At 54.1% G+C, this 18,070-nt stretch overlaps 9 protein-coding genes across 9 annotated transcripts; 4 read left to right on the plus strand and 5 right to left on the minus strand.

The window, feature by feature from the left end:
- Positions 1 to 321: 321 nt before the first annotated feature.
- Positions 322 to 720, minus strand: CDEST_00871 (uncharacterized protein). The gene has a single exon (XM_062917030.1). It carries the CDS (start codon positions 540 to 542, stop codon positions 369 to 371), a length of 174 nt encoding a protein of 57 aa, XP_062773081.1. The 5' UTR covers positions 543 to 720; the 3' UTR covers positions 322 to 368.
- Positions 721 to 1,120: 400 nt separating this feature from the next.
- On the plus strand, positions 1,121 to 3,485 carry CDEST_00872 (Putative fatty acid hydroxylase). Its single transcript, XM_062917031.1, has 3 exons — positions 1,121 to 1,689; positions 1,749 to 2,330; positions 2,408 to 3,485. Exons 1-3 carry the CDS (start codon positions 1,439 to 1,441, stop codon positions 2,610 to 2,612), a joined length of 1,038 nt encoding a protein of 345 aa, XP_062773082.1. The 5' UTR covers positions 1,121 to 1,438; the 3' UTR covers positions 2,613 to 3,485.
- A 1-nt stretch (position 3,486) lies between these two features.
- CDEST_00873 (uncharacterized protein) lies at positions 3,487 to 4,196 on the minus strand. The gene has a single exon (XM_062917032.1). The coding sequence runs from the start codon at positions 3,872 to 3,874 to the stop codon at positions 3,488 to 3,490; it is 387 nt and encodes a 128-aa protein (XP_062773083.1). The 5' UTR covers positions 3,875 to 4,196; the 3' UTR covers position 3,487.
- Positions 4,197 to 6,947: 2,751 nt separating this feature from the next.
- CDEST_00874 (Putative large ribosomal subunit protein eL28) lies at positions 6,948 to 8,755 on the plus strand. The gene is made up of 5 exons (XM_062917033.1): positions 6,948 to 7,109; positions 7,225 to 7,319; positions 7,392 to 7,415; positions 7,525 to 7,649; positions 7,738 to 8,755. Exons 1-5 carry the CDS (start codon positions 7,058 to 7,060, stop codon positions 7,910 to 7,912), a joined length of 471 nt encoding a protein of 156 aa, XP_062773084.1. The 5' UTR covers positions 6,948 to 7,057; the 3' UTR covers positions 7,913 to 8,755.
- On the minus strand, positions 8,300 to 8,506 carry CDEST_00875 (uncharacterized protein; the record flags this gene model as incomplete). Its single annotated transcript, XM_062917034.1, has 1 exon — positions 8,300 to 8,506. The coding sequence occupies one exon, from the start codon at positions 8,504 to 8,506 to the stop codon at positions 8,300 to 8,302; it is 207 nt and encodes a 68-aa protein (XP_062773085.1).
- A 945-nt stretch (positions 8,756 to 9,700) lies between the features above and the next one.
- CDEST_00876 (Putative lactate/malate dehydrogenase, malate dehydrogenase, active, L-lactate/malate dehydrogenase) lies at positions 9,701 to 11,853 on the plus strand. The gene is made up of 9 exons (XM_062917035.1): positions 9,701 to 9,829; positions 9,987 to 10,054; positions 10,112 to 10,143; positions 10,228 to 10,338; positions 10,413 to 10,500; positions 10,560 to 11,022; positions 11,071 to 11,215; positions 11,282 to 11,418; positions 11,578 to 11,853. The coding sequence occupies exons 2-9, from the start codon at positions 10,042 to 10,044 to the stop codon at positions 11,582 to 11,584; spliced, it is 996 nt and encodes a 331-aa protein (XP_062773086.1). The 5' UTR covers positions 9,701 to 9,829; positions 9,987 to 10,041; the 3' UTR covers positions 11,585 to 11,853.
- A 41-nt stretch (positions 11,854 to 11,894) lies between these two features.
- On the minus strand, positions 11,895 to 13,282 carry CDEST_00877 (Putative transport protein particle (TRAPP) component). The gene is made up of 4 exons (XM_062917036.1): positions 12,525 to 13,282; positions 12,273 to 12,390; positions 12,091 to 12,180; positions 11,895 to 12,031 (listed from the first exon to the last, which is right to left on the minus strand). Exons 1-4 carry the CDS (start codon positions 12,926 to 12,928, stop codon positions 11,900 to 11,902), a joined length of 744 nt encoding a protein of 247 aa, XP_062773087.1. The 5' UTR covers positions 12,929 to 13,282; the 3' UTR covers positions 11,895 to 11,899.
- A 156-nt stretch (positions 13,283 to 13,438) lies between these two features.
- Positions 13,439 to 16,475, minus strand: CDEST_00878 (Putative Zinc finger, MIZ-type, Zinc finger, RING/FYVE/PHD-type, PINIT domain-containing protein). Its single transcript, XM_062917037.1, has 7 exons — positions 15,627 to 16,475; positions 15,258 to 15,494; positions 15,140 to 15,208; positions 14,776 to 15,083; positions 14,593 to 14,698; positions 14,308 to 14,533; positions 13,439 to 14,256 (listed from the first exon to the last, which is right to left on the minus strand). The coding sequence occupies exons 1-7, from the start codon at positions 15,775 to 15,777 to the stop codon at positions 13,821 to 13,823; spliced, it is 1,533 nt and encodes a 510-aa protein (XP_062773088.1). The 5' UTR covers positions 15,778 to 16,475; the 3' UTR covers positions 13,439 to 13,820.
- A 568-nt stretch (positions 16,476 to 17,043) lies between these two features.
- On the plus strand, positions 17,044 to 18,048 carry CDEST_00879 (uncharacterized protein). The gene is made up of 3 exons (XM_062917038.1): positions 17,044 to 17,406; positions 17,473 to 17,526; positions 17,584 to 18,048. Exons 1-3 carry the CDS (start codon positions 17,220 to 17,222, stop codon positions 17,709 to 17,711), a joined length of 369 nt encoding a protein of 122 aa, XP_062773089.1. The 5' UTR covers positions 17,044 to 17,219; the 3' UTR covers positions 17,712 to 18,048.
- The last annotated feature ends 22 nt before the right edge of the window (positions 18,049 to 18,070 follow it).

Below are 18,070 nucleotides of genomic sequence, written 5' to 3' on the forward strand. Positions count from 1 at the left end.
ACCTCGTACTCCTGGCCGAACTACAAATCCCTAAAGCCCCCTTGGTTGATCCGCGATTGTTGTAACGGCCATGAGGGACAACCTCCATATCGTTCATTCGCCGAGTCAGCAACCCACCACCAGCCAGCAAACGCTCCTTTCAGCCGCCATCGGAGGCGTTCTAGATGCCGCGTGCCAGTGCTCTTCTCGCAACAAGGGTCCCTAGATCGAAAAGCCAGGTAAGGGTGACCATGAAGGGAGCTGCTAAACGTCTTGTGGGGTGCTGCCTGCTGCCGAAATCCCCGCGAAGCTCCGACTGCATCAAATCCAGAGGGACGCGGTCATGACCCCGCGGTAAAGAGCACATTGACGTCTGGCAACATAAGTCTTCATATGTAGGTCGTCCATGGATTTGTCTGCGCCCGACCGCAGTCACTGGTCGGTCGGTCAGAAATGACAAGCTCCAATCGGTCTGGCTCCTCATGACCGGTGGAGCTGGAACGGTTTGGATGACCCTGTTGCGGCCGAAGATGCAGAATCACCCCAGATACAAATATCTTCATTAGGGCCTCGAAACGCCAGCGACAGCCTTGTGTTGTATTGAGACGTCAAGACAACCACCACAGCTGAAGTCGAGAGTTTGCCATCGATCAATTGACGGCGGCGTTGGCTTTGGCCTGCCTGTTATTGCTCCGGCGGGTGGCTCGCAAGAGAGATGACACAAACAGATCGCGGGCAAAGTACAGACCCTGATCAGACCACCACCAGCCAAACAACTTCCAGTTATATTTGTCTTCGACTTTCGCTGAATCCGAATACGAGTCAACTACATTTGATTTTTCTTGCCGATACATTGGTCGACCGCGCCAGCAGGGTCCCGACCGCCCACACGAGTCCAACTTCGAAAGAGAGAGGGGGACAGGGGCCTAGGAAGTTCATTCTGCTGAATCATGCGATTCCCCAGGTGACGAACATCCCATCGCGACATTAACCTCGGACGACTCTCCACGCACAAACAAGATGAGCCTGCACATACCACCCCTACTATCTGCTGGAGCTGTTCGCTTCAGACATGGACAGATCAAATAAAAAATCGATCTGATCCAGGGTTTGGATTTCTGTGTTGCTTAAGCCTGTCCGGCCTTCACTTCAGCGATCCCAACTCTCTCTTTTGCATTCTTGCTTCGATCGTCATCACAGCGGTCCGCCACAGCTCGGTATCTAAGCCTCTTGTCGAAAAGCCTCGACAACGTGGCATTATACCACGAGCTGTTTCTTGTCTTTGCAAGACACGATTCTCGGCGACTTTGCGCGACGGCATTGACTCACGAAACTGTTTTACGCGGCTCCCTCCAACCACCACTTCGATCTCTCTTTCTCTCCACTGTCTTTCTGTCCCCCGTCCTCTCGGTCGTCGGACAACTCTCGAGGCCTGTTTCCGTTCTTAGTACAAGCCGCGATGGACGTCGTTCTGGAGGTGGTCGATACCTTCGTCGGCGACAGGCTCTATGCCGCTCTCCTGCCCGCTCATGCTGCGCCATACGAATTCACCCACCAGGCCGCCAATGCCACGGCGCAACCACTCTCGACATGGCAGTACAAGCCCTCAACACACGCGCTATACCTCGAGCCCTCCGAGGCGGCGTACATGAGCGCCTGGCCTAGAGATAACATATTTCGCCAGTCTATGTCCCTCTTTCTCATTACTTGGTATGCGTGTGTTTGGCCGTCCAGTCGGTCAGCCAGTCACTAACATCACATCTGCCCAGGATATTTGGAGTCCTCAACTACTTCGTTTTCGCGACCCTCTCGTACATCTTCATCTTTGACAAAAAGACCTTCAACCACCCCAAGTTCCTCAATAACCAGATCCGCCTCGAGATGAAGCAGGCCAACAAGGCCATGCCCGTTATGGCCGTCTGCACCGCCCTCACCTTTGTCGCCGAGGTACGCGGCTTCTCCAGGCTCTACGACGCCTCCGAGGATGGTCCAGGGCGCTGGTACGACTGGGCACAGTTCCCGCTCTTCATTCTCTTCACCGACCTGTGCATCTACTGGGTTCACCGCTGGCTGCACCTCCCCCTCGTCTACAAGCACCTCCACAAACCGCACCACAAGTGGATCATGCCCTCGCCATATGCCAGCCACGCCTTCCACCCTCTGGACGGCTTCGCCCAATCCGTCCCCTACCACGTCTATCCCATGTTGTTCCCCTTGAACAAACTGGCCTACGTGGCCCTGTTTGTCTTCATCAACTTCTGGACCATCCTCATCCACGATGGCGAGTACATCACCGACAACCCCATCATCAACGGCTCCGCGTGCCATACCGCCCACCACCTGTACTTCAAGTAAGTTCCGAGCCTCGCCTCTCCGCTCCTCCTCTGCGATGGACTGGTGGGACGATGTGTTGATTCGGGGACCACAGTTACAACTACGGTCAGTTCACGACGCTCTGGGACCGTCTCGGGGGCAGCTACAGAGAGCCCGACCTCGCCTGGTTCAACAAAAGGACCAAGATGTCTCAGGAGACGTGGGAGTCCAATATGAAGGAGATGGAGGACATCCAGAAGAAAGTCGAGGGCAACGACGACCGCCAGTACGTCACCGCCGAAACGAAGAAAAGGAACTGAGCGCGGCGACGGTTGCCAGCGACCTGGTACGGACTTTTTGTGACAATACCTGCATCTTGTCACGCCTTTTGATTGTAACATAGATGTATATATAAACCGGTACATGGCGACGCCGAGCGAATAGGAGGTCGGTCGTCGATGGCGAACTGACTGAGAATGGATGATCTGGCGCATCCTCTCCGCAGCGAAGGAGACTAGAATGTAATGTCTAGTAACGTAGCCAGTCTTCCATGGGTTGTTTTGGTACAGATTGAAACGAAGTGCGAGACGGGACGAGGTACCTGTTAGAGTAGCGCTCCGAGTTGGTGCTAGGCGAACCACAACAAACTAGAAACCCAGTGACGCTGCCCTTGTCAGACGCTCTACCGAAGACAGGCGGGCCAGGATGAGAAGTAAATCGACTTTACTATTGAAATCTTGAATCACACGCGCTCTACGTGGACGAACTACGCCGCAAAAACGGCACCATTGGTGATGTGGAGCATCCTGCTCCATCTCTCCACCTCCAGATTCACACAAGCAGACCCTTACACATAAGAAAGCAACGCTTTAACGCCCGGTTTCTCCCAGGAACCCGCAGGATATCAGCAATAATGACAAAATAAGGAAAGTAGTCGGTGTCGGTATTGACATGTCGGAGTTCGGTCGCTGTAGCCCGGTGTGGTGCAGCCACCGAGGGATAGAGTATGGTAGTATAGTTTGGCGTCGTTTTTCTCAGCCAGGGGGAGGCAGATCTATCATCCCCCAGGTCCTTTCCTGACCCTTGCCCTAAACGTCAAGATGGGTGCATCGAGGCAGCTGATACGTGCGGCGCGCGATGCGTTCCTTCCGACCCATCCGGGCGGTCCCCTTCGCAACGGCTCTCCCAGCCTTGTTTAGCTGAACGTCACGGCCTTGGGATCCAGCGGCCGCCCGTCGGGCCCGATGCCGTTGGCCTTGAAACGCTGCTGCATGTAGGCCCTGCGGGCGTCGTCGAACTTCATGCGGCGCTTCTTCATGATCTTCAGAATCTCAGCCTTGGACCGGTCGTCGAGGCCGGCGCGGGCATCGCCCGACTCAACATTGCCGGCAAGGTCGAATGTGGAGCTAGAGAGGCCGGCTTCCACGTCGCCGACGAAGCTGGACGGGAGGCTCGAGTAAATGTAGTCGCGCCCAGGGATGGGGAGGTCGGCGAGGTGTGGTAGCCAGTGGGCGCGAGTAAGGTAGAGCGCCGTAGCGGTGACGAGGAGGAGGAAGGAGACGGAGTAGAGTAGGTAGGACATCTTGGTGAGTCGAGTTTAAATCAGGTCCAAGTCGCTCGGTTCGTCGGTCACTTGGTCGATGGGGGGGCAACAGTTGTGGCCCTACTTGGTTTGATGCACTGGCCGGTCGGTTGGTGATGAGGTGGTACCCAGCTGTGTGCAGGTGACTGCTGAAGTGCAAAGTGGTCGCAATGGAAGACGAAGAGAAGATAGGGTACAGGCTAGGAAACAAACAAAAGGTCGGCAACGAAGGCGAAACGGTCAGAGACTACCGTTCGTTGGACTTAAGCAATCATGTCGAGAGCTGCAGGCGGTCGGGCGTCGGTCGTGTTTGACTCTTTGCAGGAAAGGGAAGAGAAGGGGTAAAGAAGGAGACGAAATGACGAATGCTGCCCCGTCGTATGGTTGTGGCGGCCGGGCTGCTGTTGCATTGCGTGTGCATTGCTCTTGGGCCCTTTTGGGGGTGCTTGGCTGTCTTGGGGCCTTGCCTGCAGCAGCGCCTGGCTGCCAGTGGGCACGCTGCGTGATTGTAATAAGGCGCAGGCCTCTCGGGAGGCCGGGGCTGCCAGCGGCCCCCGTGTTTCCGTCTGACCCTGCAGGCTCATCTAGCCTTAGGGAGGTGAGGCCCCACTCACCAAGGCCCTTCCTTACCGTTCCGTTGAGAAGCATACGTAAGGGCCGCGGGCGCAGAACCATTCACGGCATCGGGCGGCAAGGGAGGTCGCTGACGCGAAGCGTGCCGCCCGCCAACTTTGCGAGAAACAAACCTTTTGCATCACGTCAGCTGGCCCTCACCCACTCACTCCATGGCATGGGCCACGAAGCTTTCTGGGTCTCGCCTGGTTGGGAACCGCAGCAAGACATAGGATTCCCCCACCATCCGGAATCCTCCAGATACCGGAGAAAGAGGGCCTCAACGGCGAGATGTCGTCGGCACTCTAAGGAACATCCGGAAGCCGCCTCTATTATTCTATCTCAAAGCCCCAGTTGTCGCCAAATTCCTCGGGGGTTACGCCGAACAGCCACCCACTACCGCGACGAATCATGCGTCCGCGTCACTAAAGTCAATCTGAATGATAACCCCCGAATTTCAGTTCTGCATAAAGGTGGGGTTGCGAGCACCCCAGAGCTGACCCCCCCTCCCCCAGTAGTCACTGATCTGATCTGGGAGACCTTGCAGCCGGGGTGGGTCGCCGCCCGCACTTTGAAACCCTACGTCCGGCCGGACAAACCTCCCGGTACAGGAGCCGAGTATCACCGGTCTGTCTAGATGACCACGCCGGAGCAGATTTAGGACATGGGCCCATCCTCAGCTTTTTCAAGGCCCGTCTATGAAGCAACTGGGTCGTCTCTCTTCCACGCACCTGGCATCAACGAACCACATGATCCACACGGGTTGTAGCGTGTTTCAGGCGCCTTGATCCAACTTATGTTGTACGGGCTTCAGCTACAGGCCAATGACTTGTAGCCATGAGAATGGATATGGCATGCGACATTGTTAAAGTCATGTGCCCCTGACGCTCAATGGAAGCACTTTTGGGCACAGCAATGTAAATTGGGCTAGCCGGGGACATGACAACCTTGTCTGGAGAATGCTATTCATCACTAACTCGTATCACTTATCAAGGATTGACTCGGCTATACGTTGGCTGTAATAGTTGATGGGCCTAGAGCCTAAATACATGAGACTGAGTTGCTGAGCAACGTGAGATATGTCAGTCTTGAACGGGTATCCACTCGCCAGAGAAACTATAGACTTCACCATCTCAAATCAGGTCTACGAGGCGCTTTGGATGTCCATGTAGCCCGAACTATCCTGAAAAATCGTAAATAACCTCTTCTAGCGAGTGTTGTGTCCGGTCGTGCCATGTGTGAGGCCGGGAAACGTTGCGCGATTGTTTTGAAGTGTCGTTGTGTCAGATTAAGGGCTTAGGCAGAAAATGCCTCCGACTTCGACTGACGCGATATCCGTTTTCTTCACTGAATAACTATGAAGGCTCGGGGTTATTTGGTTTTCGATTGGGAAACGACGTATGCATCCACAGCGAATCCTCTTTGCATGTTGGAGGGGGCAATTGTTGTCTCTCAACAACATGACGTAACCATGTGTATTTGATACTCATCGGGGGGATTCGTCGCACATGAACTTAGCTTTATTATACACTTGCACTATACGAGGACGGAAGTCTCTGCGCATATAAATCATTGCATGATGGATAGCATCGTCCCATGCAGCAAGTGGTTTTCTTCTTCTTTTGCTGTCTTGAACCAATGTTTTGCGAGATATCGTTTTCACCTTCGCCACAATTTACTTGACGACCGTTCCCTGGCTTTCAGATGTTGCGGCTGAGCATGAAAGCCATCTCGTTAATGGACGAGCATCATAACAGGCGACAAGACAATGGTAAACCTAGTCGGAACAATCATCTGTAGACCAGTACAAGCTGAAAGATGTCACGGTGATATAGGTCTTGCATAAATGGATCTACAAGCCTGAAGAGGGCAGGGATCGTTAGTTTTGCCTATTTACATTTACAGTAGCCGGTCCCATACCGTCATCTCGAGCCATGCCCGACTGCATAGTCCTGATATATGTCTTAACTCAACCTAAAGGCTCCAATTTGTCCGACATTTTAGTAACATAACCACATTGTGTCAAACTCATGAGACCAATAAATGCGTGAGATCTCCCGTGCAAGGATATCAATCGCATGAGGGATGCTACCTTTCCAGTCTGTCCTGTAGTCAAGGGTCCTACAGACAACTCGAAATGAAAAGTAGTATTACAGAAGGAACGCGCTGAGTTGCTTTGGATCAATCGCTCGGCTGCTAATACACGCCTCAAAAACTACGAGACATCGAAGAAAACACAATACAAGCAAGATTTGGATATGTCAAGCGTCGTCAAGTTGTCAATTCAGGGAGATGTCGTCTACACACGTAGGAATCGTTGAATGCACCGCCATCACCAGCCACACCCGTGCCGGCCCGTCGAGGAGGGCTTCTGTGCCCCGGAGGGGTCTCGGGTGTGGCGCTGCGATAAGATAAGTGGGAACCAAGGGCGCTAGTCCGCAAAACGAAAGCTAAGCGATAGCCCACACATTCAATTCCGGCCATTGAATTCGACCAAGACGCAGAAGGCAGTGAACAGAGATTCGTGAAGGTATTCATCAACCCATTCCGTGATCCCTCAAATCAGTCAAAATGGCCGCCACTCTGCCCAACGTTTCCTCGGACCTGATCTGGGAGGTCGTCCGTAAGTTGCACCTCGACGTCCTGCCGCGCGTGTAGCCTAGAGCACCAGCGAAGGAGAAGAAAAAAAAAACAGAAGACAAACCGGCTTACCATTTCTCGTTTCCCCCGACACACAGGCAGCCAGAATGCGTTCCTGGTCAACCGCAACGACGCCGGCGGTCTCCAGCTCTCCCGCGACCCCCTCAACCTGGTCAACAAGCACTCCCGCAAGGTATGTCCAAGAACAAACTGTTTGGAAAAGAAGTGGTGGGGATCATTGCAGTTTGGCTAACTATAGATACAGTACGCTGGTTTCGTCAACGACAAGGTACATTCATATACGAACTTCAATCTCCCCTCACGAGCTCGACAACCATCTTACCCGAACGAACGACGTGGCGATCTCGAACAGAAGTGACTGACAATGCGATACATAGGCCATTGGCGTTGTCCCCAACGAGAAGGGCGGTGTCAAGGTGATCAGCAAGAACCAGAAGAACGGCAACAAGCCTGCCCAGGGCACCACTGAGGTTACCTACGGCGGTAACAAGTCCGCGCGCAAGTGAGTTGGAATCCGGCTTGTGTCTGCTTTTCGGCATGGACAGTACGACTGCTCCGAGAACTACGAGATATTGATAATTCGGAAACAGGACCTACTCCGCTGTTGCCCGTCAGGCTGCCGCCGGCGGCTACCGTGCCGACCTCCGTGAGGCCGCCGTCCAGCGTGTCTCCGCTATCCGCCGCTCCCAGCGCCCCGTGAAGGCCACCCCCGAGAAGAAGCTCCGCGGCCCCAAGGCCAAGAAGGCTACCGAGACTGAGGCATAAGCGTGTTATGCTTTTTAGCGGACGGGAAAGGCTTGGTTTGGGCGTTACGTCGAGCAAATAGAATACCTTTTTGAGGGACACAGGCGGAAACAAATCAAAAGCTTGAGTCAAAGGGCCAAAAAATAATGACTGGACTGGTTTCACTGCTCGCAAGGGAGAGACTTGTTTTTTCATCGTGAAGGCCCACGAGGCGTTGTGTACTCCGAACGCGCATCCTGCAATGATGAAAAGCCTCCACAACAGGAAAGTTCCGGAGCTATAGAGTGGGTTGACCGTGGTCCAATATGGCAAAGTCAGAAGACAGTAGCCGGAGTGTGGCGAGTGTTGTTCGTGATGGTGCGGCCATCGGCTGCTACCCGAAGTTGCCCGAGTAGAGCAGGCTGCGATTCACACTTGAACCTCGGGACCGCGGGCAGGCATCGGGACGTCGACGGGTGGTTCGGCTCCCGGCCCTGCTGCGTCCCTGGCGATGACAAAGCCGCGCCTGCTGTTCCACGAGAGATTGCCGAAAAGGGCTGTGAGACATTGAAGACGGGATTCGTCCTGCCTAGCGTTCGCGGAGTAAGTCATCGCCGACTTAGATTTGATGCCCATATTACTCCGGCACTGTGAAATGCTTCCCCCCATTGCAACATGGCGGGGTAAGTCTGGCAGCCGGGGTTGCACAGTTGCCTTACTTAACCAATAGGCAGGGCAGTTACAATTATACGTGGTAGATGGTGCATAATGAATAATTATTACCTGAGTGCTTAATAGCGACCAGCGAGACGTATCAATAGTGGGCAGTTGCTCTACTCAAACATGATAGGCATGGTACACATCTCGGATTGTCTCATCGAGGAGGACGATACCATCAATGATGCAAGCAACTCCTTTACCGGGCAATGGGCCGCTTCGCAATGCACTAGGCACACTCAAGATGGATACGTTTGGTTTCTACCGCACCCGAGTTTTGGCTATACATAGGTCAGAGCTCCCCTGCGGTTAGGACTGGGCCCGTTATGAGCAGGGAGACATCGGAACGTATGGGCCAGTTTCCGGAAGTTGACGGAGACGACGGAGTTGGACGAGAACGGGCTCTCACATATTTGTCTCTCACATGCATCAGGCCCGATGAAAATGGCGGAATGGATGAGGGGAATGGCCCGTGGGGGGATTTGGGGGTCAGATTGACCCGAGTAAGATAAACCCGGCGTTTCCTTTTTTTTTTTTTTTTGCCATCGATACCTTGAAGAAAGGTTACTGGTTTGGAGGCGGGATAAACTGCTCGGGGACAAGTCTCGTCTTCTTTGCCTGGGCGTGTCTCAGAGACCTTTTCTTTGTTTGGGCCTCGAATAACGACGAATGGCCTACAGGTGTCTGCGACGGCTATTCCCTGGTGCGGCAGGGAAAAGGTACCTCGCTCTTTGTTACCTCCAGTCCCATTCCCCCCTCAAGTCTCCGACTCCCGAGACAAAAACAGCACTGGGCCGGGGCAATCAAGCAGGCAAATAGAGAGCAGCAAGCAGCATGATCTTGCTGGGTGCAGCGCATCCTGCAGCATGCCTGCAGCGTACTACACTATGCGACAAGCGGTACAGTCGCAGTCGCTAGTCGCTGTCACTATTCTGCGCATGCACTGGCGTCACCCCCCTTTCTCCCCTTCCAATTGTTGCCCCTCTTCGTGCCCCTCCACCCAATGACACAGATGATCCCATGAGACGAGGGGTGGGCAAGAAGGACCCGTCGCAATTGTCCCCCCGCGGTTGAACCTACGTCCCCGCCGACAGCCTCCGAACTAGGTATCAGCTGGCGCAGACTACTTCTACCTCGCTCTCACGCCCTCTTTCTTCTCTTCCTCTTCGTACTAAACCAGCATACCTCCCGCCTGATTCTACCCTGCCCATTCGAAATTGAGCATCGCAGATAAACCTCAAAGTACGTGTGTGACGATCGTCTTCCCCAAAGCCTCGGGTAGAGAAGCTCTATACCTTGTTCTGGTAATACAAACACAGGCCAGAGCTTACCTGCTAAGCGAACAAGCTCCTGCCGAGCTTCGAAAGAAACACCCCGCTAATCCGCGAGAACCTTTTAGGCCATCACCTCTCCAACCCATTTTCTTTAAACCGAAACACACAAACATCGTCAAAATGGTCAAGGCCGGTATGCGGACCCTGTTCCAGACTACGCATAGAACTTCATGCTGACTGCTTGTCCTAGTTGTTGCTGGCGCCTCTGGCGGTATTGGACAGGTACGATGACGCCAAACAGACAGACCCCGCCTGGATCAGGCAAATCTAGTTCGCGTGGGCTGACCAGCAATTTCTCCTCTCCAGCCTCTGTCCCTCCTCCTCAAGCTCTCTCCTCTCGTCGACGAGCTTGCCCTCTACGATGTCGTCAACACTCCCGGTGTTGCCACCGATCTTTCCCACATCTCATCCGTCGCGGTACGTCTCGCCATATTTCAATAGCATTGTGCCCCACGGACTGTTGTATGCTAAACAAAGATTACCGCAAGCAGAAGACCACCGGCTACCTGCCCAAGGATGACGGTGCTAAGGCCGCCTTTAAGGATGCCGACATCATTGTCATCCCTGCTGGAATTCCCCGTAAGTCTAATTGGGTCCCACCGCCCGCGCCGGTTTCATGCTGACGGCGGCCTTACCAGGCAAGCCCGGCATGACCCGTGATGACCTCTTCAACATCAACGCTGGAATCGTCAAGGGCCTGATCGAGGTCGCCGCCGAGGTCGCCCCCAAGGCATTCATCCTTGTCATCTCCAACCCCGTCAACTCTACCGTCCCCATTTCCGCCGAGGTCCTCAAGGCCAAGGGTGTTTTCAACCCCCAGCGCCTCTTTGGTGTTACCACCCTCGACATCGTCAGAGCCGAGACCTTTGTTGCTGAGATCTCGGGCAAGTCAAAGCCCCATGAGCTGAACGTCCCCGTCATTGGCGGCCACTCTGGCGAGACCATCGTTCCCCTGTTCAGTCAAGTCCAGCCCTCCGTCTCTATCCCCGACGACAAGTACGATGCTCTTGTCAACCGCGTCCAGTTCGGCGGTGACGAGGTCGTCAAGGCCAAGGATGGCGCTGGTTCCGCCACCCTCTCTATGGCCTATGCCGGTTTCAGGTGAGAGTGAGATTGGCACATCGCAAAGATTTAGACTGACAGTGGTAGATTCGCTGAGAAGGTTCTCAAGGCAGTCAAGGGCGAGAAGGGTCTTGTTGAGCCTAGCTACGTCTACCTGCCCGGTGTGCCAGGCGGTAAGGAGATTGCCGAGAAGACTGGCGTTGACTTCTTTTCCGTTCCCATTGAGCTCGGCGTAAGTCTCGCAGCAAAACTGCATTCCCACCCCTTACTCCAAGGCGCCACACTGACACCCTCACAGCCTAACGGTGCCGAGAAGGCGATTGACATTCTCGGCAACATCACGGAGAAGGAGAAGAAGTTGCTGGAGGCCGCCGTTGCGGGATTGAAGGGCAACATCAAGAAGGGTGTTGACTTTGCCCACAACCCCCCTCAAAAGTGATTCCCCCCTTTGTACAATTGTTTCCGTAACAGCCCCCCGGAACCCTCTTGAGTAAGCGTTGTGACAACAGCTTCCAAATGTAGCCAAGGAGAATTGGTGATAGATGAAATACAACCGAGGGAGAATTCTGGCTGATCGATTCTTCTTTTTCCTAGGCTGTGAAATGGCGTTGATCTCGCACAGTGTGTAGATGACGAGCGTACGATGTCAACTGGACTCGTGATTTCGCGGTACGTACGGGGCAGAGGCGTCGGTGGTTTGGGATATGGCGAGAAATCGGCGGCGGCGGTGTTTCCGCCTGCCTCATCAGCCAACTTGGTTTAATTGGAGTTAGACACCTTCGGAATCAACTCAGATTGACCGCATCTTCAAATAGATACCTGCGGCGGCAGTATCCCGTCAAGCCCATGATTTGCTTTGTTTGTGCTCGTGCAAGAGAAACTGTGGCTCATGGAATAAAAACCTCTCTGATGGGAGTTATGTACTCGACGGCAATGTCTTGATCTGAAAGATGGCGGCCGGTAGTTCGTTCGTCTCGGCCTGAACGGTAGCGTTGATCCCCAACGCCGCCAAGGCTCCGCGCACAATTCCGCAGGGGAACCAGAGGAACTGCCGACGAGGGTAGTCAGCACTTTGGAATGTCGGCTGTGTCCAAGATCAGAACAAACCGGTTGTGCCCGAACAACGGCCTGCCCGCCGGCTTCTGTGCTCATCCTCGAGAACGGCTTGAACGAGTTGTCCGTCAAGACGTAGACACCCTGATGTAGCAGAACGGAAAATGTCAGCACTGCCTTTCCTAAGCTTGATCTCTCCTTTTCTTGGAAGACCCCAAGACACTGCGAAGACATACCCTGTGATTCGTTTTGAGGTTGTCCACTTGTTTCCTAAACACCAGCGACCAGAGGTCCTTGCAGACGAACTTGATGACGTCGAGCGTGTCGTTGAACCGCGGCCGGTCTCTCGAGAATCTGCAACAACATACATTGGGTCAGCGTCTTCAAGCCTCCTGTCGTTGTAACATTGCCTGCCGGCTTCCACCATTTTTCTAGTTGCGAAGAACCGAAGATGGAGGGACGACGAGCGAAGTCGGAGGCATACGCACCTCTCCACGAGTCCCTGCCCAACGCGATACCCCAGCGTCTCAAGCCGGTAAAAGACCGCATCCCGCTCCTCGTCCTCGTCCATTTTCTGCGCTGTGCTACCCCCAGCCGCGCCACCCGCGCTCGACGGCGCGAGACCACCGGCACTGCCACCGGCTGCACCCCCGCCCTGGCTATGGCTCACAGACGACAGCGCGTCGGCTGAAGCACCTCCACCAGTGCTCGAGGGCGCCCCCGCGACCGTACCATTCGCCGTGTCGCCCGTCGGCGCCGTGTCAAGCTCCCTTGTCACGCGAAAAGCTAGCGGCACGAGCTCGATGAGGAGGAAGTCTAGGCACGAGGAGTTGAGGAATGAGGCCGACGGGTCCGTGGCATTGTACGGCGGCATGACGCTTTCGAACGACATGACTGCGACGAAATCGGCTCCTTCGTTTGTTTCTTCTGACTCCGAGCGGTTCGGCAACGATACTGTTTCGCTTGTCGTTCGTACCTTGGGCTAAGGTAAAGGTAGGTCTGGGAAATTGCTCGGTAGTCGATTGCGATGTAGTACAAGCGTGATAGGACTTCGCAAAGATGAATGGCAGGTTGCTGGGGGAGTTGGATCCGAAATATGGACGGCTTCACTAAAGCGCTGGGTATGTTCAGAAGGATGCAGTGATAGCTCGTATCGTGGTGTTTGTCGCCAGCTTTGTGTACAAGCGCAAGGTAGATACAAATGCAAGCAGGTGAAGGACGACAGATAAGTGGATTAGGTACGTACTTGGTGGAGCCTGGCATTGAGCTCCAGGGTCCACACCTCAGCTCCCGCTCCTACCTTACTTCTGGGGTTTACTGGCACACTAGGAGGTGGTCGCCAAAAGATAATATTTTGGCCTGGCACAAGATATCAGGAGGCATGGGAAGGAACGAGAAGTTTCACAGTAATGGTATTTGATTTTGCGGAAGATTTACCCGCAATCATGACTCCCTGGTAGAGGGACCGCTGCCCCTATAGCTTCGCCATTGCCTCATAGGGCCTCCGCTATCTAAGCGGACTTCTGCTCTAGGGCTGACTATCGCCCTCTTTCCATGCCATGTAACACTCGGCCGTCAAGGATATTGGGATATGTTTTGCCTCCTAAACGCCCGAACAGCTATCCATCCGTCCCTTCCCACGCCAAACTGAAAAAAAAGAGGGGGAAAAGTGCATACATGAGCCACATATCCGCCTTCGAGGGATTTATGTACGCGATGAGATGACTGACCTCAGCGATCCCTCCTTATCCCATAAACAAGATTGAGGGAATAAGGAAGACCTCTCAATACGGCAATCCACTACCGTAGCCGTTGGTATATGACCCTGGCCCTTGTAATTGTTGGCGCTTTGGGGGCGGCGCAACGGGTTCGTCGTCGTCAGATAGGGTCAGGTCTATTGTCACCCTGTCCGAATGAAGACGCTTGCCACTGGTCGTGCCCACACCCCTCGGCATTGCTGAGCTTTCACGTGACATGATTGTTGTGGTGGGAGTGGCCGTGCTGGCCACTGAGCGGTTGGGCGTTTCGAAGTTGCGGCTGCGAATAGGATTGACCTCGACAATACCCCAATCATCTTCATCGTCATCATCGACCAGGCCGCTTCCGCCATTGGTGGGCTTTCCATCGTCTTGCGCCAAATTCACGCGCCACTGTCCGTCAGGCTCGATCGTAACCTGGTCCAGAGATTTGGAGGTGTTTGCCAAGATGTCTCGGACATATCTCGAAGGAGGGTCAGCTGGGAGACGATAACGAATGATAAGCAAAACTCACTCGTCAACAGCCAGCTGCTCATATGGCGCAGACTTGTTGCAAATGGGGCAGAGCCACTGGGGACCTTGTTCCTGTAGCTGAAGGTATGACGTTGCGTCGAAGCATTGAATGTGCGAGCAATTGACTGAGCGGCACGGGACATCGAGACGCATATAGGAAAGAGGGCATTTCAATGACAGGACTTGCGATGTGGTGACAATATCCGTATCCGCCGCCTTTCTACTGACTGTCATTTCTTACTTAGCAAGGCAACAAAGCCGGAGTGGCTCACTCGGACAAACCTACTCTCTTCAATGACCTTGTGCTTTGGGATCTTCTTTCCCACCTTGATCTTTTCGGCCAGTTCCTGAGCCGACGTGATCTTGCAAGCGTATAGAACGAGAAAGAATTTCTATACAGAAATCAGGCATCAGCAAAGGCCCATCGGATGAGTGGTTACTCGACAGAAGCGACGTCGAAAAAACCCACCTTTTGAGTCAGCGCATAAGTGAACTCAACGAAATTCCGATAGTCGTTTTTCAGACGCAGGTAGCTTGTGACGTCGACTGGCCTTGTCGATCCTGGCTTGTTCTTCAAGCCTCTGAGGTTAGCCTTGACCTCAGTGCCATTGACCTTGATTTCCGACTGGTGGGGGAAAGAGATGTCTTGGGTGCCGCTGTCGTTCTGAGCGCAGAACACCATAATGCGTAATGACTTGTCCTCGAGAACCTTGTCGACTCCCGGGTTCTCGCTGGTTCGGACCGGGATAGAGACCATGTTTCTGTGCTGGGTCATTGCTGAGTGATGGTTAGTCGGCAGGCCCCAGTGAGAAGACGGTGAGAATATGACGTACCCTCGCAAGGCCGAACATTACCGACGCGAAACTGGATCTCGTAGAATGGGCTGTTGCTGAAGGACGGTCCTGCTAACGAATCAGTGCCTGCGGATGAATCGTAGTGTGTCCGACGTACCACCCGATCCGTGACTGGGCAGGGCAAGGCCGTTCGAACCGCTGGGGCGAGCGGTGCGCGAGTTCCCCCAGTATTGTTGATCTTGACGCAACATGGGCACGGGGGTAGTTGCTGCGGCAGGGCGGCCTTGTTTGTGGGAAGCGGGCGAAGAGGAGGCGCCGGTTCTTGCGGTCTCGATGCTGCGTTGGATTTGTTGAAAGCGAGTCACGTCGTTGTTGTTAAAGGCCTCTTGGATCGCTAGTAGGCGGAAGAAGTCAGCCAGGGTGGATCTCAAGATGGGGAGAAAACACAGAGGTTTGCAGAATGCCGTAGTCGGCAAGAAGAAGCGGAGAAGGGAGAAAGAGCGCAATAGGAGGAGGGGCGGCTCACCATTGACGATGCGGCCTTGCAGCGACGCCTTGACGCCACTGCTAGTGAGACCGTTCAGCTGACAGATGCTGGAAAGCTGGCGGTTGAGCAGCTGGTTGCTGTTTACCAGCTTGACCAGAGCATGCAGCTCAGGCCTCGGGATGGAGGTCATGGTTCCCGGGCGAGATGGACGAGTCGCGGTGGTGCGTTCGGTGATAGCCTCATGAAGGTTTGCGGATGCGACGTCGGATCGACTTCGGCCGGGGGGAGGAGCGCGGAGATGTCGGGGAGTGTCTCGTGGCCTTGGCTCAAATCGCTGAACTGGTTGCAGATTTGGATACCTAGGGAAGAAAAACAAAGAAGGAAAGAACGAGGACTGGCTCAAGTGGAAAGAAGAACCATGGGCGCAACCACACGAGGCAGGAGCGGCAAGGCTCGTGGTGCGCGCCGACAGGCAGGAGCAAAATGCGTGGGGAAGTTGCAGTCAGTCAGTCGAGGAAAGCAAGGGCAGGGTAAGTAGGTAGCTCTGCACTGGGTGTTCTTGGCTGTTGGTGCAACTGGGTGTGTGGTGGTGGTGGTGGCGGCAGCGGTAGTAGGTATGAAGTGGTCGACTGCGGTGTCTTTTTTACGGCGATTTTTTCTGCGACGGGACCTGGCAACCTCGACAACAATAATTGCAATGACGCTGGTGGTGCTGGACCCCAGCCTTGTCTCTAATGTTCAACCGAGAAAGAGACAGCAGCGTAAAGTCCAAGACAAAACGGCGATGCGAGTCGGGGCAGAACGAGGTGAGGTTAGGCCTGCCAACGGGCTATTCTTCGGGTCGGCAAAGAGTTTGATGTCATTCGCGACCGGCGCCAGCTTTCTCGGCCCTTTGGGGCTCTTTGAAGACGAATGGCGGTGCCCAGTGTAGTCAGTAGTGAGGACCGGGCGTGGGAATAAACAGAGGACCAACCGAGGACCTAAGTGTCCCCATTGGGCTTCACCTTATAGAAGAATCACAGGGCGAATGTGGCAGCCGGCAGCACCACCAGGGTCCCAAACCGGTGAGCTTTTGCAGGCTGCAGTGGACGCAGCCGCCGCTGTTTCAGCCTCTGCGTCCCCTAAACCAGGTTTGCTGCATGCCGCCTATCCATCGTCGGTCTCTCGTCGACCACTTTCAATACTTACTCACCCTTTGCAGCCAGGCAGAAAAATGCCCGTGTGAACTGAAAATGAGGTGAGACTTGGGAGTGAGGACGGCGTCTGGACAAAGTGGGGTGGCAATAGCCGGCAGGCCCCGCGGCGTGGAGGATAGGATTGAGCAGTGGCAGGCGGGTGGTCTGGCCCCTTGTGAGACCCTTCCAGGGATTCCTGCAGTGTCAGTGGGCGTCTTGATCGGGAGGCGGGGCTAGTCAGCGACCGCCTGTGTAAAATTTCCTACGCTCACTCACTGAAGGTAAAGACCGTTCGCTCTCACACAGTAACTTTCACACCCTCGACAATTCCAACTCTCCGTCTCTCTGCCGACCTCTACTCAGTCATTTAGTTACTCATTTGACCTTTTTGTGTCCATCATTTCATTCCCAGTCCCTCTTCCGCACGTCACCAGTCATCCGGGCAGCATCCGCAACAATGGCTAGAAGCTCAAGATCCAGCGTTACTAAGAAGAACAACCAGAGACTCAAGGCGAATGTCTTTGGGCCTGTTGAGCAGGCGAGAGCCGAGCGTCTCTCGGCGAAGCTGCTGGAATTATCCAGGCAGCCCAAGCCGGAGAAGGAGGCCGATGTCAACATGGACGTTGAAGAGCAGAATGATGATGGTGCGTGCCCAACCCCATAAAACACCATTGCCTTGAAACATCTACAAGAGACTAAATTGTCTACAGCGCAAATCAACGGCGATGATACTGAGAAGAAGACTGAAAAGACTGACGATAACGGTACGTCGAATCATGCTTACCCACCCCTACACTTTACGTAGCTGACACTCGTTACAGTCATGGATGTCGACTCGGCCAAGCCCAAGCGTCGGTCTGGTAGAATCCAAAAGCAAAGGAAGAAGACGTCCAAGGTTGTTTTCCCTAAGTACAAGGACCGTCGCGGAGGTGTTCAGAAGAAGGCCTGAGCTTGTTGCTGCCGTTTTTTCATCATGCTTCTGACTTCATGGTCACTTTATGTTATGGCTGGAGAGACGCTTTCAACGAGGCGAAAGACAGACCGCCCTGATGAGAAGTCTCGTTGCGAGTGTTTCGCTTCTGAACATAGCCTATACCTCCTTGGCGTTTTTTTGTGTGTGGGTAATTAAGGGACTGAAATTTTTTGCGGTTATTTGGGTGTCGTTTTTTCAAACTGCACCCAACGGAATTTGAGACTCGGTTGAAAATCGGTAGACGGAATTTGCACCAGCAGGGAGTAAATCAATTACGACTCTTGAATGATGCAGAATACATATTATTCAGTGCCAGCCCTCAACCTTCGTACTTC

This window comes from Colletotrichum destructivum, chromosome 1 (genome assembly GCF_034447905.1).
Source record: "Colletotrichum destructivum chromosome 1, complete sequence".
Taxonomy (NCBI): Eukaryota; Fungi; Ascomycota; class Sordariomycetes; order Glomerellales; family Glomerellaceae; genus Colletotrichum; species Colletotrichum destructivum.

What these genes read in the sequence shown, in the direction of transcription:
- CDEST_00871 (XM_062917030.1), bottom strand. Translation starts at nt 542, where the DNA reads ATGAAGATATTTGTATCTGGGGTGATTCTGCATCTTCGGCCGCAACAG.
- CDEST_00872 (XM_062917031.1), top strand. Translation starts at nt 1,439, where the DNA reads ATGGACGTCGTTCTGGAGGTGGTCGATACCTTCGTCGGCGACAGGCTC. An exon ending in TCCCTCTTTCTCATTACTTG is followed by an intron (nt 1,690 to 1,748) that starts GTATGCGTGTGT and finishes ACATCTGCCCAG; the next exon opens with GATATTTGGAGTCCTCAACT. An exon ending in GCCCACCACCTGTACTTCAA is followed by an intron (nt 2,331 to 2,407) that starts GTAAGTTCCGAG and finishes CGGGGACCACAG; the next exon opens with TTACAACTACGGTCAGTTCA.
- CDEST_00873 (XM_062917032.1), bottom strand. Translation starts at nt 3,874, where the DNA reads ATGTCCTACCTACTCTACTCCGTCTCCTTCCTCCTCCTCGTCACCGCT.
- CDEST_00874 (XM_062917033.1), top strand. Translation starts at nt 7,058, where the DNA reads ATGGCCGCCACTCTGCCCAACGTTTCCTCGGACCTGATCTGGGAGGTC. An exon ending in CCTGATCTGGGAGGTCGTCC is followed by an intron (nt 7,110 to 7,224) that starts GTAAGTTGCACC and finishes CCCGACACACAG; the next exon opens with GCAGCCAGAATGCGTTCCTG. An exon ending in TCAACAAGCACTCCCGCAAG is followed by an intron (nt 7,320 to 7,391) that starts GTATGTCCAAGA and finishes CTATAGATACAG; the next exon opens with TACGCTGGTTTCGTCAACGA.
- CDEST_00876 (XM_062917035.1), top strand. An exon ending in CCTCTGGCGGTATTGGACAG is followed by an intron (nt 10,144 to 10,227) that starts GTACGATGACGC and finishes TCTCCTCTCCAG; the next exon opens with CCTCTGTCCCTCCTCCTCAA. An exon ending in CCGTTCCCATTGAGCTCGGC is followed by an intron (nt 11,216 to 11,281) that starts GTAAGTCTCGCA and finishes ACACCCTCACAG; the next exon opens with CCTAACGGTGCCGAGAAGGC.
- CDEST_00877 (XM_062917036.1), bottom strand. Translation starts at nt 12,928, where the DNA reads ATGTCGTTCGAAAGCGTCATGCCGCCGTACAATGCCACGGACCCGTCG. An exon ending in ACCTCAAAACGAATCACAGG is followed by an intron (nt 12,181 to 12,272) that starts GTATGTCTTCGC and finishes CTGCTACATCAG; the next exon opens with GGTGTCTACGTCTTGACGGA. An exon ending in CCGTTGTTCGGGCACAACCG is followed by an intron (nt 12,032 to 12,090) that starts GTTTGTTCTGAT and finishes CCTCGTCGGCAG; the next exon opens with TTCCTCTGGTTCCCCTGCGG.
- CDEST_00878 (XM_062917037.1), bottom strand. Translation starts at nt 15,777, where the DNA reads ATGACCTCCATCCCGAGGCCTGAGCTGCATGCTCTGGTCAAGCTGGTA. An exon ending in GCAAGGCCGCATCGTCAATG is followed by an intron (nt 15,495 to 15,626) that starts GTGAGCCGCCCC and finishes TCCGCCTACTAG; the next exon opens with CGATCCAAGAGGCCTTTAAC. An exon ending in TAATGTTCGGCCTTGCGAGG is followed by an intron (nt 15,084 to 15,139) that starts GTACGTCATATT and finishes ACCATCACTCAG; the next exon opens with CAATGACCCAGCACAGAAAC.
- CDEST_00879 (XM_062917038.1), top strand. Translation starts at nt 17,220, where the DNA reads ATGGCTAGAAGCTCAAGATCCAGCGTTACTAAGAAGAACAACCAGAGA. An exon ending in TGAAGAGCAGAATGATGATG is followed by an intron (nt 17,407 to 17,472) that starts GTGCGTGCCCAA and finishes AATTGTCTACAG; the next exon opens with CGCAAATCAACGGCGATGAT. An exon ending in TGAAAAGACTGACGATAACG is followed by an intron (nt 17,527 to 17,583) that starts GTACGTCGAATC and finishes CACTCGTTACAG; the next exon opens with TCATGGATGTCGACTCGGCC.